The sequence below is a fragment of the Sminthopsis crassicaudata genome, chromosome 2 (assembly GCF_048593235.1).
Source record: "Sminthopsis crassicaudata isolate SCR6 chromosome 2, ASM4859323v1, whole genome shotgun sequence".
Classification (NCBI taxonomy): domain Eukaryota; kingdom Metazoa; phylum Chordata; class Mammalia; order Dasyuromorphia; family Dasyuridae; genus Sminthopsis; species Sminthopsis crassicaudata.
The window spans coordinates 103,499,597-103,518,718 of record NC_133618.1 but is presented as its reverse complement, the minus strand read 5'-3'; the positions used below and the strand labels follow the sequence as shown (position 1 = coordinate 103,518,718).

At 34.6% G+C, this 19,122-nt stretch overlaps 1 protein-coding gene across 3 annotated transcripts in view; it reads right to left on the bottom strand.

Annotated features, from left to right (window-relative positions):
- EML6 (EMAP like 6) overlaps positions 1-19,122 on the bottom strand; it is a 284,438-nt gene that overhangs the window by 124,368 nt on the left and 140,948 nt on the right. For all 3 annotated transcript variants that reach the window (XM_074286942.1, XM_074286941.1, XM_074286943.1), the window contains 3 exons: positions 14,768-14,836; positions 8,470-8,655; positions 2,953-3,088 (listed from right to left, as the gene is read on the bottom strand). In XM_074286942.1, the coding sequence (XP_074143043.1) occupies positions 2,953-3,088; positions 8,470-8,655; positions 14,768-14,836 (391 nt within the window). The remainder of the gene's footprint in view (positions 1-2,952; positions 3,089-8,469; positions 8,656-14,767; positions 14,837-19,122) is intronic.

Below are 19,122 nucleotides of genomic sequence, written 5' to 3'. Positions count from 1 at the left end.
AAAAGGCTTTGGGCTAAATAATTCAGCATATATTTGCACTTCCCCTTATTTTCCCAGAAGCACAGAATCTCAAGAGACACAACAAGCCTAACTAAAGATCTCCTCTACCATATGCTCTCCAAATGGTCCTATATCTTTGTCTGAAGGCCTACTTTAAGCACTAATATACTATCCCTTGAGGAAACCTATTCTACTTTTGGACAGTTCTCATTGTTAAAAAAATTTTAAAAATCTCTTTGCAACTTTCTCCTCAGTGCTAGTTTTGCCTCTGGGGTCAGTGTCATTATGAGAATAAAACTGCTACTTTCTCTCCACTTTCCATAGTCTCTGTTTCCCATCCTCTCTACTATCTCTCTACTTTCTTTTTCCTAAAACTTACTTTACCGCCTGATCACTTCTTTCATCAAATTTCCATGGCCTGTTAACAAGTATGTCATTGCTTGTCCATTCCAGTACTACTGTGACTGCCTATTTCCTGTTTTCTGCGATTTCTCCAACTGTCAATGCAAAACTACCTTCACAGTGTTTTTCTTCCATTTTTCTCCAATACCAAATTATCTTCACATTATTGTACCCTTTATATGAGAGCCAACATTTTGGTATAAAAATGAGTATGATTTCTAGCTTTATTTTTTTGATTTTCTGGAAGAGAACAGGGACTTTTTATCTTACAGAATGTGATGTCTACATAAATTTTTTATTAAAAAAAAAAAAAAAGCTCCAACTCACTAATGCTGGTTACCAGCAATGGTTTTTAACTTCTTCCTTGAAAGCTGTGTAATTTAATGTATGTAGATAATGTTTAGAGTCATATCATGGGAGTTGGGATCTACCCACTTTGAATTATTTTTTTCTAATTAGTTTAAAAGAGGTACTGAGCACATTAGAAATTAGGTAGCATTAGCAAAATGAATCACTAGGATTCATTTCCTTAGAAATGGACTCATGAGTCTTTATTGTGTTATTGCCAAAATATGTAAGGAACTTGAATTATATCAAGAAATTTTTAAAAGCCCAAAAACATAAGAAAATTGTATTTGTAATCAGAAGACCTGGTTATTAATCTTGGCTCTAACAATGACTATTTGGCAGATCTTGGCATTCTACTTTACTTCTCTAAGTCTCAGTTGCCATATATGTAAAATGAAAGATTAGGACTACCTCAGTTGTTCTCCAACTCTTTCAAATAGGAAGAGCCCTTTTTAGATACCCCTCTATGACATTTATTCTAATGTTTAAGAAAATATATGATAAAAAATGCCCTTAATCAAACAATATTTTAAATTACTTTAAGGGTTATCTATCACAAGGGCATCAACATATAATGAAATATTATTCAGTGTACACCACAGACTAAATGTTTATTTGCATATTGATTATGCTGAAAATTTTTTTCTTGTTAAGCAAAATGAAGCTTCAATATTATAAAACTGGTACACACAAACTCAATTCATCACAATGAATTTTTATTGGAAGTAGACCAAGGTCAAAATGGCAATGGTCTGTGTATTAATGAAATGAAGAACCATTGCATTAATGTTTTGGACCTAGGGGTCTATGGTCCACTGGCTGAGAAAAATGGGACAATATATTTGCTAAGGCCTTCTTTGGCCCTCAAATTATACCCTGCTAAGATCCACACAAATAACATCAATTCTCATTCAGTCTTGAAGAGATATTTTGGTTTGCTTGAAATTTCTGGGGCAGAACGTTATCTTTTGTATTGTATATTTTCCAGTGTTTGATATGAGGTTGCCTGAGAGAAGGAGTATTTGGGAATCACAATGGGTAAGAGAAGGCATAAATGATGGGAGGAGAACTAAAGCAAAACTAGAAAGAGGGAGTGTGGGAAGCTGAAGGAAAAGGGCTCTCCCCTAGGCAGAAAGAGTTCTGAGTCATGAGGACTAGAAGGGCAGGAAGTAAAAATTGGCTAACCATAGAGCATGGGCAGTGCCAAGTATAGAGAAATTGAGTCAACTCTAAGATTCTAATTAGAATGATCTGGGGGCAATTCTGAACATCCTCATTCAGAGTTGGGATCTCTCATATGATTACAGTGGGAGAAGAGTGAATTCTTAATTTGAGAAGATTCATCAGTTGTTACCATAATCATTTAAAATAGTAATTTATCAAGTGTTGTTCTTGCTAAATCAGCAGTCTAAAGGCATCACTCCATCATCCCTCTCTTCCATGTTGCAGACATACCACTTAGACCATCTGCCTTTCTTTTCATCTGTCTAATTTCCCATCACCAGGTACTGATTGTTTTTTTGAGAGAAAGTAGAACACGGAAGAGAAGAGAAACACTCAAACCATTTAGGAGTGTACCATGATACTTCTTTTCACATGGTCCCTTCCAGGACTACATTGGATTAAGGTCTTAGCTCATTTATGACAATCATATGACAAGTAGCAGGTCAAATTCAGGATCTGCTCTATGGGATAGACTGTAGAAGTCCATCTCACTTAGGGATTCTGATTCCTTTGGTTATTTGAAGAAGTCTCCAGTGTGGAGCTGCCTCTGTTCAGTTTTGGGTTAGTATTTAGATTTGATTTTGTCTTTCCCAGGACCTTAGGGCAGGGGTGTCACATATAATGTGGCCAAAATAGCCCTATTCTCTGGTCTTGGATGAGATTTAAAATACTGGGAGCTTTTTTCAATAGAATAAAATAAATCGCAAAACATATCAATGAATCAACTGACCCTTGAGTCATTTTTTAGCAGTGAATCTAGTCTATATGAACTAAAATCTTTAAAAAAACTGGGGAAAGTGTAATGTTCTGATCGTCTCTCAGTTGTCAACTGTCTTGTGTTATTGATTATTAGGATAGCATACAATTTAACAATAAAAAAGGTAAGTTATCTATCATACTGCTAGGTTATACAATATTTAACTTTGTACTATTTCATACCTCATAATTTATTGCCAAGTAATATATTACATGCATTACCTTTGTATCCTTGCTCAGTTTCCCTGAGATCAATTTTGGTTATTGGTTTGAAGTCAATATCCCACAATCGTATGCAGCCATCTCGACCACCAGTAGCAAAACCCTCATCACAGGCATACATGCTAAAAATTCCAGCCTGTTAATCCAATAATGCCATGTCAGCAAATCAATCATTCTGAAAATAGGCTCTACATATCTTTTTATCATTAGACAAAGAAAACATTAATTTTTGTAAATTGTTAGTAGATCTAGATATTGTGTATTCTTAGACAATTTTGTTTGGGAAGGAAATATTCTCCAACTGAAAAAAATAATCTAATAAACAAATTAGATAATCTACTTTATTTGAAACAATCCTTTTCAATTTTAATATTTAAAAGCATATTATGGGGGGCAGCTAGGTGGCACAGTGGATAGAGTACCAGCCTTGAATTCAGGAGGACCTGAGTTCAAATCTGGTCTCAGACACTTAACACTCCCTAGCTGTGTGACCTGGGCAAGTCACTTAACCCCAGCCTCAGAAAAAGAAAAAGAAAAAAAAAGAAGAGAAAAGCATATTATGACCAATATTATGCAGTATTATCACAACTAAAGCAAATTTTAAAATAGTAAATACTCAATGATTATAAATTACTTATAAAGAATATTGAGTCACTCATGGATACAAATAAATTGAGCAAAAACAAATAAGCAAGCAATACAAAACTTTTTATTGATACAGAAATGCCTGAGATATGATTGAACAAGTTCAGTCAGATATCATTTGGAATCTAATTGGAACTGAAAAGTATCAATTGCATTTTCTTAAGTATGATCAAAACTACATTTGTAACAGTTTGTGCTTTTTAAAAAAATCCTTCAAGTAGCTTCACAAGCTACATATCATCATGCTTTTCACATTAACTTTCTTTTAGCATGCTTAAGAGTTCCACTAAAGTAAAGTGGCATCATATAATGCTACATATCAGTTATTCTACTCACTGATTTTTTGTGAATTTGAAAAGAAAATGTCCTGGTCTCTTGACCAAATGAATGCTTCCCTTATAGTATTTGCTGATGGAAGACTATATGGAGGACTTAGACAATGAGAAGACTGGTCCATAATCAAGAAAACAAAAACTTAATGTCAACATAGAACAGCATTTTTTTGTTTCCAGAACTGAGCTTTTCAAAGAGTACATTTAACATTCTCTTCATTTTCAAGATTATGTGTTAGTGAAGAGCAGTATTCAATCTTTCAGGGGGAAAAGGATCTAATAAGTTAGGGATAAGTAGTTCAACAAATTTCTGTTCACTATCATCTTTTTAGAAGTGTTTTTCCTTCCACATTTTCCTTTATTTTTCTGTCCTTGATACTCATTTAATTAAGCACTCTCCATTTCAGCAACTGTTACCATCATAACTTAAATAATCTGGTATTCATGATTTGGAGGTTAACCATTCTCCTATCTTGTAACGAGCTGTCGTCTCCAGAATCTGCCGGATCGCTCTCTGGGAAGAGATCTGCTGTGTCTACTCAAATCTCTCAGACAGATTCTTCTTCCTGTAATGAACCGTTGTCTCCAGGCAGTTGCTGTTAACTCTTGTCCAAAGAAGTGACTTCCCTTCCTGCAGAGAGCCCCGTCAAGCCTGATGCAATTCAGAGTCCTCTCCTCTTCCTGGATTGCTGTCCTCTTTATCCTCCCAGAGAATGGGCGTGGGATAATGCAAGGGCTTCTGGGAAGAACCACTTCAGCCAATGGGCTTGCTCCTTCTACCAAGTCAACCTGAGTTCTCACCTTGTAACTATCCAGACAACCTCAGTTCTCACTTAGTAATCCTAACATCTCCCCCTTTCTTTTGATTTAGAACATAGGACAGTCATGACCTTGAAACATAAATCCATCAATATGGGAAGTATTACAGATAATTACATAAATTACATAAGCACATAGTAACATAGTAACATAACACATGCTAGAAGTATATAACATAATCATAATCAAATAAACATAAATTGAAAATTTATAAATGTCCATAAGTCCATTGTCCATTAGTCTCATCTTGTGTGAGGAAGTCCAATGATTCCTGCTGGTTTTTAAAGTTCTTTAACAGTCTTCTTATTATTCATGATCTTTCAGTGTCAGATGTTTCTTAGATCTTCTCCTTTATTTTGAGGTCTTTCTCTTTTTCTGTCTCTCTCTGGTGGACAAGCCGAATATGACTTGTTGGCACCCATCTGATTCCTTCTCCTGCTGAAGAAATACAAGCAAACCCTCTCCCCCAGGCAGTTAACCTATCTAATTTCCTTCTATTTACCACTTTCTAAATCTCTTCTCATCATCTGACAATTACACTGGAGTTGTTTGCACTGGGCACAGCCCTGTTGGTTTAAAAGGCCTGTATTCTCCCCAAGTGTAATCCATTTTTGCAATCTGATTGCCTTTTGGCTCACTTATCAGGTAATCCCTTTCTGCCATGTGATTGCTTTTCTGCTGGTTAATTACATCAGAGTCCTGACCTTCTAAAGGCTCTTTGGGTGTAACATCAGCTGCCATCATGCCCCAAGTCTTTTTTGCCTGGGGCCCTGGACCTGGGCCCCTCATCCCATTTCCCTGAATTATTCTACACTCTGATGCCCAATGGAGTCCTCTGTTGCATTTTGGACATGGGGTTTTAGGTCTTCTTTCACCCTGTCTTCTCCCTGTATCTCCATACCTACACTGAGCTCTTATATGTCCAACTTTTCCACATTGAAAACATCGCCGAGTTTCTCTAGAAGTCCCTTGCCAGGAGGGACCCCGCCTTTCCACATTCATCATTGTCTGGGTGTAAAAAGCATTTGTTCCCACTGTAGCACAGCGTCTTATGATCTCCTCTAAAGGAGCATCTTTGTCTAATCCCCATATAATTCTTTTGCAAATCTCATTGGCATTTTCCTTAGCCAGATGTCTGGTCATTATTTCTGTAGCTGAATTTTCTCCAATAGTTCTTTTGACAGCAGTTTGCAAACGTCCCACAAAATCTGCAAAAGGTTCATTGGGACCTTGCTGTATTTTAGTGAAAGCCTCTCCCCGATCTTTCTGTCCAGGGAGGACACCCCAAGCTTTTATTGCAGCCTTAGCAATTTGTTCATATATTGTCATGGTATAATGAATCTGTTCTGAATTCTCTCCATACTGACCTTCACCAGCTAAGTGCTCAAAAGTGAATTGTGTGTTAACTCCTATTTCCAAATTGCATCTGACTTGAATTTTACATAATTCATGAAATTCCGCAAGCCATAATAAATTTTCTCCAGGTTCCAGACATGTCCTTGCTATGGATTTCCAATCATTCGGGGTTAGGACTTCATAAGACAAACCATCTAGTAACATTTTGACATAAGCTGATGTAGCCCCATAAAGGGTACAACCTTTTTTCAAATCCTTAATTTTATTCAAATCTAAAGGTGCATATCTTCTCCTTTTTTTACCTACAGAGTCAGTATTTTCAATCACAGGATATGCATGTATAAAATCACTTATATCCTGTCCTTCTCTCTTAGCTTTAACCAATGCTTTTTCTAATCTTGTCATAGGCTTAGACTGCTTCACAGACAATTCTGTTTGTGTTTCTGCCTCTTCCTCTCCTCCTTCTTGCTCCACCCATGAAGGGTTAATTGAGGGAGGAGATGGGAGGTGCTCCTGTTACTGTTGCTCAGAATTGTACTTAACTTCATTGTTATCTGATTCATCCTTTTCACCTAGTTTAGTTGACACCTCCCCATTTTGCTCCTTCATCTCTTCCTTTAGAATAACATTTTTTAAAGCCATTTGGATTAAATTGTAGGTATGAATTGTATCTTTGGAAACTGAGTTTGGTCTGGAACCAAAGGGTAAAATGTCACAAAGGTAATTGTACTGTTCACCTAATTGCTCTCCTACTAATTTCCACTCATCTGGATCCAATTCTTCTTCCAGAGAAAAAGAAGGACATATGACCTTCACAGTTCTTAAAAGTTCAGTAATCTCCTCTAAAATTATAATTAATCCTTGGCTTTTCATAACCTTGATGATGCTCTCTAAACATTTTCCCTGAACAGAAGGTGATTGCCCCATTTCACTATAAGAGATTGCTGGTTTAGCCCTTAACAAGTTTCTTATTTATCTATTAGCACGCTCACTTAATCTTTAACAAAGTTTCCTCGTTACTCACGGTTCTGGGTCAGAGAGACTGAGATCTAGATTGGAAGCTTTTCCACTGGAATCAGGACCGTGTCTGTCCCTGTTCGGGCGCCAAATTGCGAAGGTCTGGTCTAGCTCCTCTTGTCAGGATAAGCAAAAGTCCTTGCCCCACGTTGGGCGCCAATTGTAACGAGCTGTCGTCTCCAGAATCTGCCGGATCGCTCTCTGGGAAGAGATCTGCTGTGTCTACTCAAATCTCTCAGACAGATTCTTCTTCCTGTAATGAACCGTTGTCTCCAGGCAGTTGCTGTTAACTCTTGTCCAAAGAAGTGACTTCCCTTCCTGCAGAGAGCCCCGTCAAGCCTGATGCAATTCAGAGTCCTCTCCTCTTCCTGGATTGCTGTCCTCTTTATCCTCCCAGAGAATGGGCGTGGGATAATGCAAGGGCTTCTGGGAAGAACCACTTCAGCCAATGGGCTTGCTCCTTCTACCAAGTCAACCTGAGTTCTCACCTTGTAACTATCCAGACAACCTCAGTTCTCACTTAGTAATCCTAACACTATCTGACAAAAGGAATTATAAGGATAGCACTATCCTCCTATTTTTAAGCTGTAAAAAGAAAGAACTACATTAGTTTTGCCTGCATAAATAAGCATTAAGAATTTATATGACATGACGTGGTGCAAAAGCTACTCATCTAAACTTTCAGAGCATTAAAAATAAACATCATTAAAGTCAAAAATGAAATGAGCCAATATTTATATTGTATTTTAAGGATTGCAAAGTGCTCCACAAAGATTATCCAATTTTGATCCTCACAACAACTTGGGGAGTAGGTGCTACTATTGTCCCCATTTTATTGATAAGGAAATTGAGGCAGACAAAAGTTAAATGACAAGTCACAGACTTAGTAAGTGTTTAAGCCTGGCTTGAAGTTAGGTGTTTCTGACTCCAGATCTAGTGCTGTATCCATTTCACCACGTGGCTGCCTAAAAAGTTATAAATCTTATTTCACAGCAAGACTGTTAAAATAAAATTCAACTAATAAAAGTGTTATAAATAACAGAAGCCTAGTATTTTACAAAAGGTTTTGCTGATGAATAGTACTAGTTATAAGATTAATAGCCTCAGAGAATGGCACTTAAATTGTTGTGACCTTGAAATGCATTTTCTTCCCAGCAACTTAGAAAATAGTCATGAGATATAACAGGTATTCAATTTGAAACCTAATCCTTCATTTTTAATGCTCCTTTAATTCATGCTGAGAGCTCATTGAGGTCAGTATAATCCTAAGGAGTGGATCAAAAATACATAGGTAGAGTCTTTAATGATTTCCAAAGCTATCCTCCAATTTCCTCATCATGATACTTACACTATGAGCTCCTTGAATTGTGCGTACTAAATTTAGCCCTTTCCAGACATAGATATCTCCATTTAAAGCACCAGAGTAGGTAACATCTTCTTTGGCACACGCAAGGCAAAGGATTGTCTGTAGATCCCCTGTTTTGCCAAATATTCCTCTTTTAGCAGTCAATGCATTTCCACATAGTGTCCAAAACTATAGAACAAAAACAATAGATTAAAAACCACCTTCAAAAATAGATTATTCCAAAGTCTCTCATCACTGATTCTTATTTGCTAGGGTTGCATGGCATAAAAAAGTTATAGGGAACATTTTATCTGAGCTATTATCCTCAATGAGGAAAAAAGTCAAAATACCTTGCAATCTTTTAATCAGATACTATTACTATCACTGTGCCCAAAATCTATCATTTAAAAAGCTTCTGTGGGAAAGAATTAGAATAACAAGTAAACTTTATAAACTGATTTAAATTCTACAAAGAATATTTCACACATCATCTCATTTATTCCTTACAGCCCTGTGCAAAATATATATATATATATTTTTTTCCTCAATGATTTAGTAACTAAGGATTCCTTATATTTACTTATTCCTGTGTAAAAAAAATGTATTTTCAATGATTTAGTAATTAAGGAACTAGCTCTGTTTGTATTTTAGCAATGCTAATTGCTTGTCAAATTATTTCATTTTTAGTACCAAGAAAGTCAATAACTTCAGAGAATTAGAGTAATTCATAAGTCATTTTGAGTCCATTCAAAGTGAATCATCATTCATTTTGATCCATCGATCACAAGAGTTTTAAAAAGAAACTCATAACATTTAAAATATGTCCATATTTTCAGATGAAAGGTTTACTGGTTAATTAGAAGTAGACTGAGAGCTGGAAAATATAGTGAGCTATGTTGGAAAGAACACTGGATTTAGATTCTGAATACCAATTCCACTATTAGCTACTTGTGTGAATTCGGGCAATTCACTAAATCTCATTAAGCAACAGTTTCTTCATCTGTTAAGATTCTATTTGGTTTTTAATGATGGCTTTTGGGATCCCTTCCAGCTCTATGAGTTCTGAAGGTTTCTTTTAAGCAAATATCTATGCTTCAGTGTTCCAATTTCTCTTTTGTTAATTAATTAATTATAAGTAAAATACTTCAATGTACTGAAAAGCTGCTCATTCATTATTATTTTCCTTTCACTCTTAAATGGTATAAATGGCCATAATTTTAAAAAGCTATGTATCTTAATAGAGACCCCACCCCTAAGTTCCAGGGTTCAAATGTCACCTTCGACATAGAGAGATTATGTGACCCTAGGAAAGTCATTTAATCTCTCACTGATCTAGACTGCTTACAAAAACTACAAATTATAGAGCCATTACTGATCTGCATAGATGGAGGTTTATATCATAGATCTTCTTCAAAATGGATTCCTAAGTTTCATCATTACAGAGGCAAGAACATCAGACTGCCACCTCTTTTTGGCATGTTCCATAGCAAAATGGAATGATTTCAAGCATAATTATAGCAACAAAATGTATTTGCTGTCCAAGGAAGCAGGGGGGACACCAAGTGATGAATAATAATTATTTTATCAATTTGGGTTGTAGAATTTCTCTACTTCTTTACTTCTACCTTATTCATGTCTGCCAGAGATGCTGGCATATGGGTTCTTTCAGATATTTCCATGGCTTATACTGATGATGATCACCTCTTCTATAAGACAAATAAATGCAATGAAGGATTTGCTTTCATCATGTCCCTGAAGTTACTTGTTATCTTGTTACCTATTACTTGTTACTATTTCATAGAGCATTTAGTCACTTCTCTTTACTTTGCTCATCCTGGGTATAAACCACAAATAAGCAACCTATGACAAATACTTGATCTCTTTGCCAAGACAGAGTAGTAAAGAACAATATTGGTTTAGAATACAAGCTAGTTTATAGGAACTGAATATTAATTACTTACCCAAATATTGGATAAATATGTGATTCTAGGCAATTTACTTTAATTTTCCACACTGGTAATTCTTATAACTATGACACTATAAGTCTTAAGTCTTTAAAACAAAATTCCATATAATCTGCCCATAAGTTAGAGAAAATTATTTTTAGTTCTGAGTAACTTAATTTTAGGAAAAGCACTGATATGGCAGTGGAAAGCAACCAAGAAAATATGATGTCATATGATTTCCATAACTAGTATCACTTTAGGAATTGCGGAGCTTTAGTCTATAGAAGAAAAGACTTAGAAGGGACATGACAACTATCTTCAAGTATTGGAGGATTGTCATAGCAGAATACATAAATATGAAGATTCAGTGATACACTTAACATATTGGTTAAATGGTTTACAGACCCATTTGAAAAAAATGAAGAATAGTCAAATGACATCTCTGTTTTAATCATTTCATGTTGTGATATCTTTGCTAAGACAGAATAGTAAAGAACAATATTGGATTAGAATACAAGCCAATTTATAAGAATTTATGAGAACTGAAAATATTAATTACTTATCCAAATGTTGGATAAGTATGGATAAATATATAAGTATCCACATAAGTATGTGGATAAGTATGCATAAGTATGACACCTGTAAGTATGGGTGTCAGTCTAGGTGATAGTCATTTGCTCTGAAAAAGTGGAGTGAATGGTTTTATTGCCACAGTACAGCCTGTAAATACAGATCATTGAGTCTGGCTACTAAAGGTCCCCTCCTACATTAAAATTCTGCAATCCACAAACCTATTAGGTTTGTTTGCTTCAGATTCAATGAAGCATATCACCCCAAGTTGTTATTGTTTTTCAAATGCTAATTTCAGATAATTACAGTTTGACTGTATGCCACAAAATGCTGGTAATTAAGCAAAATATGTATAGGAATTTCACTCAAGGCTTTCACCCAAGGTATGCTGGATATATATTCTTTTAGTATCAATTATGGTACTCACCTTGGGACTAGCTGAAATGATTTGATAAAGGAAGTAAATGGTATATCTGATAATTTGATACATAAAATATGAACTGTGATCATAGGTTTCTGATAGAATCTGCAGAAATTTTTTTGGTTAATTTCTTCCTTAGAACAAAATCTTTAAGTTGTAGACAGCAGCAAGAGCCTAGCCATTAGGGGACTTAACTGGACCTCATTCACTGGCAGATACTCTCAATTTGTCTTACAAATGAGTGCTTGTTTTAACTCTCACTAATGGATATCTGCTAAAGTGTAATTAATGAAGCTGACAAAAAAGAGGTCCCTGAGATTTTATAAATGAGATTTCAAAAACATGAGGCATTCAGCTTTTAGATAAGTAGATTAAAAATTTGAGTTAGCTAAGGAAAGAAGTAAGTGGAGGGGAAAAAAGAGGAATCATTGTCCCAAACAAACTTAGTTGGTATCCAATAAATATGGTTTGAGGGTGTTTAGTTCTGCATAAAACCAAGAAAAAGTAAATGATCAAAGGGTTAGTTTCTAAATGATTTAGTTTCCTGGTATTCTTTGAGATAAGGGATAGCATTTCAGTTCAACAACTCAGAAAACATCTATTAAACTAGATGATGTATACAGGCTAAAGACAGGAGAATATTGTTCATTTAAGTCCTTAACTTCCCAAAGCTTATAGTTTAATAAAAAGTAGCTAAATAGTGGCTCTATAGAAATATACATGTAATTTTTATTCTTCTAGGCTTATTAGAAAAGTATGAAATAGGTAACTTTTATTTGTTGCTTATGCAAGACCAAATATGACTTGAGAATTATTTTCTCAGGTTAAATTAAAGCCTTTTGTTGAAGATTACAAAATGTGTTCAAAGCTATCTTGAATCTTCTTATCATGCATGATACTTAGTAATTCCTATTCAGCCCCTCATTCATGTCACCAAAGCAGGAAGAATAAGAAGGAACAATAAAACACATGGAAGGATAAGCATAGGGATTGTTTTAAAAAAAGGCTGACTAGGGAATGCTTTCCCTCTCACCACTTGTACTACAGAGAATTGTCAAAAATGATTTCACTCTAGGGGCAGTTAAGTGACACAGTGGATAGAGCACCAGTCCTGAAGAATTTGATTTCATATCCAGTCTCATAATTCAGACAGTTAACATTTATAACTGGGCAAGTCACTTAACCCCTATTCCCTCACTACTCCCTCTTCCTCAAAAACAACAACAACAACAACAACAATAACAACAAAATACACAATTTCATTCTGGAAACAATGAATTTGATGAAAGAGTTCTTCAAACACAATTTTACACAGAAGTCAGAAAGGAAGTTTTTCAATCAAAATGAAGGGGAGGATATTTCTGAAGTAGTCAAACAATATAGCATCTTTTTTATATCAGTTCATAAAATTTGGTGGAAAGAAGCAATCTGGGATTTCATCTAAATGTGAGAATCTGCTAGGAAAACAACAACAGTTGTGAAAGTTTAGCCTGGAGAAAAGCAAATTTAGGGAGCACCATAACCATCATTCCATATTTGAAGGGCTGTCATGTTGAAGAGAGATCACATTTGTTCTCTTTGGTCCTAGAATGCCAGAATCTAGCAAGAAGTTGCAAGCTTGGGTTTGATGTAAGAAAAAAAAAAACTTCCTAACAATTAAAATTAGCCAAAAGTGAACTGCTTCAGGAAGTAGAGGGTTTCTTCTCACTAGAAATCTTCAGGTAAAATCTAGGATTTTACCATGTTTTCTCCAGCAATCTTCTTACCTAGAGATTCCTTCATTCCTGAAGCCTTTTCCTCTAATTAATTAGTTACTGCTGAGAGCCTCCATTTTAAGAAGCACTCGGGTCAATCATGTTCATTTTTGGTCCAGAGTTTCTGATTGTCTGGACTTCCATTTCCATTTCAGCAACCTGTTCACCCTGAAGATCCCTCCCCTAGCACCATACTTCATAGCTGTCCCTTTTACATGTTGTCCCCCTTACTATGTAAGACTTTTGAATTAAAGGACTCCCTGTGTGTGTGTGTGTGTGTGTGTGTGTGTGTGTGTGTGTATAAAATTTGTATTTGTGTTCCTATTTCCCAGCATAGGGCCTGGTACATAGTAGACACTTAGCAGATGAGCTATCTATTCACCTATTTATCTATTTCTCTGTCACTTTATATCTATCTGTCTATCCACTTAAGTATTGGTCTATTCATCTATCCATCTATCAGTTTATGAGTCTATCTATTCATCTGTTTAACTGTCTTTATATCTCTCTATAGAGTCAAAGTCAACATTAAACAGGTGCTGTCAGTCTATCAGTCTATCTATTCATCTATTCATCTATCTGGTTGGCTGTCTATCAGTCTATGTATTAATCTAACTATTTCTCTATAGATCAAAGTCAACACTTAACAGCTGCTCTGTCTGTCTGTCTGTCTATCTATCTATCCAGCCAGTTGTTGTACTTCTTGTAGAGGGGATTTTTTCTAGGTCTGGATTGTACAAGATTGCATCTGAGGTATCATATATACTTTACAACTCAAGAGAATCTGTAAATTTCCCTCATCCTTTTTATTAAGTGGACAAGGGAGATTATGTTAAAAGAAGTAATGTGTTAAAATCACAAAATAAATTAGTCCGTTCCTCTTTTTTTTTTTTTTTTTTTTTTTTTTTTTGCATAGTTATCTACCAACCTTACAAACAGAAGGCATATATATACTCATGCTTCTAGGGTGTAATCAGTGTAAAGTAAGAAGTAAGGAATGTTGCTTGAGTTAATTTTATTTTCTGTGTAGCCCAGGCTGGGTAATAGAGAACAGAATGGCACTTTTTTTTTCTTTTCAGTCTGCCTTCCTGTTGTCTTGCTTTCTTGGTACAGACAAATTAAAAAAGATGAAGAAGAAAAGATGTCCTTGTATTTCTATGCTGACTGCAATATGGTTCCTGTCTGCTAAGAAAACATTTCAAAAGATGAAAAATTCCACTGACTTGAAATATATTAAATGTATTCCTCAACCTTTTAAAAAAATTATTGTTTCACTGAATTTAAAATACAACTCCTCTAAAAGGTATAATGCTGAAAATATTCTGTACTTCACTGTTTAATATTTAATTACGTGGAGTGCCCTTTACAATGCCTGCTAGGTACTTTATTTCCTTGCTGTTATTTTGCATTTCTGAAAGTCTGCCTTATCAGCTAGAATTAGATATGGATGGATAAAAGATAGATAAAAGCATCATAGAATTAAGAAAAGGTTTCCCCTAAGGTGATTACTTAGCAGTTTCTTCAAATTTTCAAGTATTTGTATAAAATAACTTCACCTGAAGTCTGTTTAAAATAAAAAAGAAATATCAAAGCAATAAAACTAATTTTACCTTAATATGTTTCACTCCACAACTAACCACTCTGTTCGGCTGATATGGATCCCAGGAAATATCAAAAATCTGTTTGGAGAGCAGAAAGCATAAAACATTATACTAAAACATTTAAAATTGCTATTTTGATAATTCGATGTATACTAAAATTTAATTAGCTTTTTCATGTTTCCAGTTATTAAGCTTAGTTAAATAGGACACATTGTTAGATTAATTCAGTGCTTTAGAGCTTGGATAAAAAATGAATTGGGTTAGATCAGGAATTTTTAACGTGTGGTCCATAGACCTAATGAATAAATCTCAGTAAACACACGCATTTGGATGGGGGAGATTAATCTTTATTTTTAATAACCTTTGATTTCCTTTGTTTTCCTATGTATTTTATTAGTCTAAAAACAATTATTTTGAGAAGAGATCCATAAGCTTCACCAAACTGCCAAAAGGGTCTATGACATAAAAAAAAAAAAAAAAAAAAAAAAAAAAAAAAAGTTAAGAAACAGTCATTTAGGTGAAGGAAAAATCCAGTGATTATATCACATTTTAAAAAAAATTTTCTTGCTCCTACATATTGAAAGCTCAAGAGCCTCCTGAGTGGAGAAATAAACAACTACTACTGTTTAGAACTATAGCTGATGGTATTTTCTAGAAAAATGTGACAAAAAAACCTTCAAATATATCTACAAGGAAATGTGTTTAACTATTAAAATACCATGGCAACTCGCCAATGGTTTGTTTAAGGTCCTATTTATAAAACAATGTGAGTTGACTTTATATTTTTCCAAAAATCTTAAAATGCTTTTGCAGAATTTACTTTTTAACCCATTTGGCAGATAGCTGTGGATAGGATTAGTCTTCTTTTGGAGATAGGAAAAGTAAGACAGAAAGAAATAAATTGATCATCAGATATAGCAATAAAGCCCAGGTCTTCTAATTTGTGATATATCTATTTAAGCTAAATGATCTATCCATTTAAGCAATAGTGAAGTTAGTCATAGGCGATTATGGTGGAAGTAAATATATATATATACATATATACACACACACATATGTCTCAAACCAATAACAAAGATCAATTTAATCTATAACTACCCTCTAGAAAGAACTGAATAGAAAAAATAATATCAAAAAGATATTGCCATTATCAAAGAAATATGAGGAACTGAAAAGGAGATGAGTTTGTCTTATAGTAAGCATAAGGATATAATCTATTTGTTCAATTGGTACCTGGGCAATATCAAAAGATATAGAAATCCCTCCATATATTGACTGGATCTCTTCTGGGAGATTTATGAGAACACATAAAGAGTCATGGATGGGTTGCAATGTATTTCACTAGGATTTACCTATAGTAATAAGGTCACAGAAATAGATCCCTCAAATTGAATAAATTCAAGCTCATTCTACTTTGCTTTTGCTGTCCTGCCTGGTTTCAGCTCTACAGAACAAGATATGCCTTGGTGCTTATTTGTCGCCCTCCCTCAGTGCTTTCCTGCTTCCTTTTGTATGTTGTTTCACCCTTCTTAAGGACAGGGACTATCTTTTTATTAATTGTATCTTCAGTGATTAACATAGCACCTGGCATATAGTAGACAACTTAAATCTTTATTGGATTGGATCAGATTGGAAATACAATTTCCTACATGAGGCCCATCCCAATCCCCACCTCATTGTTACTATCCTCCCATTTATGTTGTATTAATTTTGTGTGTGTACATATAATGTTTACTTATCAGTGCAATTTTATTCTATGTAAGTTTTGTGAGAGTAGAGACTGTTTTATTATTGCCTTTGTAAGCCTTATATTTCACACAGTGCCTGACACACAACAGGTGCTTAATAAATGCTTGCTGAATTAATAAATGAGTATAGGCTATGTGGTTTGTAGGAAAGATGTGCTGAAAAATCAACTTTATTACTATTTACTATTACTATTAAACTATTTACACTTCTCTCTTTACTTATAAATGAACACAACGTAGATAATATTATATGTCTAAGCAAGAGAAGAAAAGACACAGAAAAAAGAAAAGAAGAAAAATGAATAAAGAAGAAAATTCAGAAGAAATTTTTAGAGGAATTTAGAATAATTTGAGAAGAGTCTCAATGAAGCATTAAATTCTTTAATTTGGTAAGATTTTCCTAGTTTAAAGTGTTTTTTTCTCAGTTTTCCATACCCATGCAAAGAGAATATGCCCAATATTGACATTATGCATTGATTCATTTTAAACAATAGAGTGGAATACTGGGCATAAATAAGAAATTATTGTATAACAATATAATTGGTCATTGACATGTAACTTGTGAATGTGTATAAGTTCTACATAGGTATATGTGGAAGGTAGGATGGTACCAGCAAATTTGAAAAACTCAAGAGGAGCCACTGGAAAAGATCAGATTATGTCCCAATACTAAAGAATGGCACTACTAAGGAATGTTCAAATGACCTACAATTGTGTTCATTCCATATGCCATCAAAGTTATGCTTAATATTATGTAAACTAGATTTCAACAATATGTGAACAGAGAATTACCAGAAGAGCAGCCTTGTCTTTCAAGAGACAAAAAAACTAGAGAGCAAATTGCTAACATTTACTGGATTATAGAGAAAGCAAGGGAGACCCATAAAAACATCTATTTCTACTTCATTGACTGAAGCCTTTGTGTGGATCACAACAAAATATATCAAATCCTTAAAGAAATAGGAGCACTACATTATCTTACTTGTTTCCTGAGGAACCTGTATGCAAGTCAAGAAACCAAACATGGAATGATTGTTTGGTTTAAAATGGGAAAAGAGTATGACAAAGCTGTCATCTCATTTGTTTAACTAATATCCAGAGCACATTATGTGAACTGCCAGGCTGGATTATTCAAAAGCTATAATTAAGGTTTCTGGGAAAATATCAATAATTTTAGCTATGCAGATGATCCCATTCTGATGGCAGAAAGTGAAAAGAAATTAAGATGAGGGTGAAAGAGGAGAATAAAAAAACTGGCTTGAAGCTTAATTTCAAAAAATAAACCTAAGACCTTGGCAACTGATCCCACTACTTCCTGGCAAATGGAGAAAAAAAAAAATGGAAGCAATGTCAGACATAGATGGTAACTACAGCCATGAAATTAAAAGATACTTGCTTCTTGGAAGGAAAGCTATGACAAATTTGGACATGATACTAAAAAGCAGAGACATCACCTTGCTTACAAAGGTCCATGTAGTCAAAACTATAGCATTGTTTAGCTGTAAGAAGTGAACTATAAGAAAAACGGAGTGCCACAGAATTGATACTTTCAAAAGGTGGTTCTGGAGAAAACTTTTGAGAGTCCCTTGGATAACAGAGATCAAATTAGTTAATCCTTAAAGAAATTAATTCAGATTATTCACTGGAAAAAAACAAATACTAAAAGTAAAACTTAAATACTTTGGCTACATAATGAGAAGATGAGATTCATTGGAAAAGACTTTGACGCTGGGGAAGATTGAAGGCAAAAAGAAAAGGGGATAGCAGAGGATGAGATAGTGTCATGGGAACAACAAACACGAACTTGGACAGATTTTGAGAAATAGTGGAGGACAGAAGGAGGTGATGAAGAGTCAAATGACTGAACAACTGAACAACAATAAGAATGGTGTAGTATACAGAAGCAAGGAGTCAGATTGTCCTGGCTCTGAGTCTTGCCTCTGATGCTCATTAGTTGTGTGATGCTAGATAAGTCACTTAAATTCCCAGTACTCCTTTATTTGTTAATTTGCTTTGGTAATTTGATGATTTTCTCACCAGAAGTTTGCTGGACCAATAAAATAAGATTTTTTGCCTTGAGTTTCTTAATTTATTCTGATACCCATTTCTACCCTCCTACTGGGTATAGTATAATAATAATACTGGGCAGGAAGACTCCAAAGGTAGAGTTACTGTTCTTATTATTGATTAAATTAAATCACTATTAAATTGCCAGTTGATTCATTCCAAGTGGTATGTTCACCTCCTTCCAATTTTATCTATAAATGTTCTTGAGAGAGAGTTTGTAAGATTTTATGGCCATCATCCTTCAGATCATTACCTTTAGCTTTTTTTTTTTTTTTATGAGGCTTCAAGGTACTATAATTCATTTAGCATCTTAGGTATTTCCACACAGAGAAGCAGGTCTTATATATATATATATATATTTTTTTTTTTCTTTGTTACTTTGTTTTGTGGTTGTTGGTTTGTTACTTTGTTACTTTGGTTGATGTGATACAGTTTGCTGAGAACTTTTCCTCCTAGATGTATGAATCAGAAGATTAGATCCTTGAATCAAAGTACATTACTAACCCAAAGGGACCTCTAAGATCCACGATTCTTCTTACATTAGTTCAC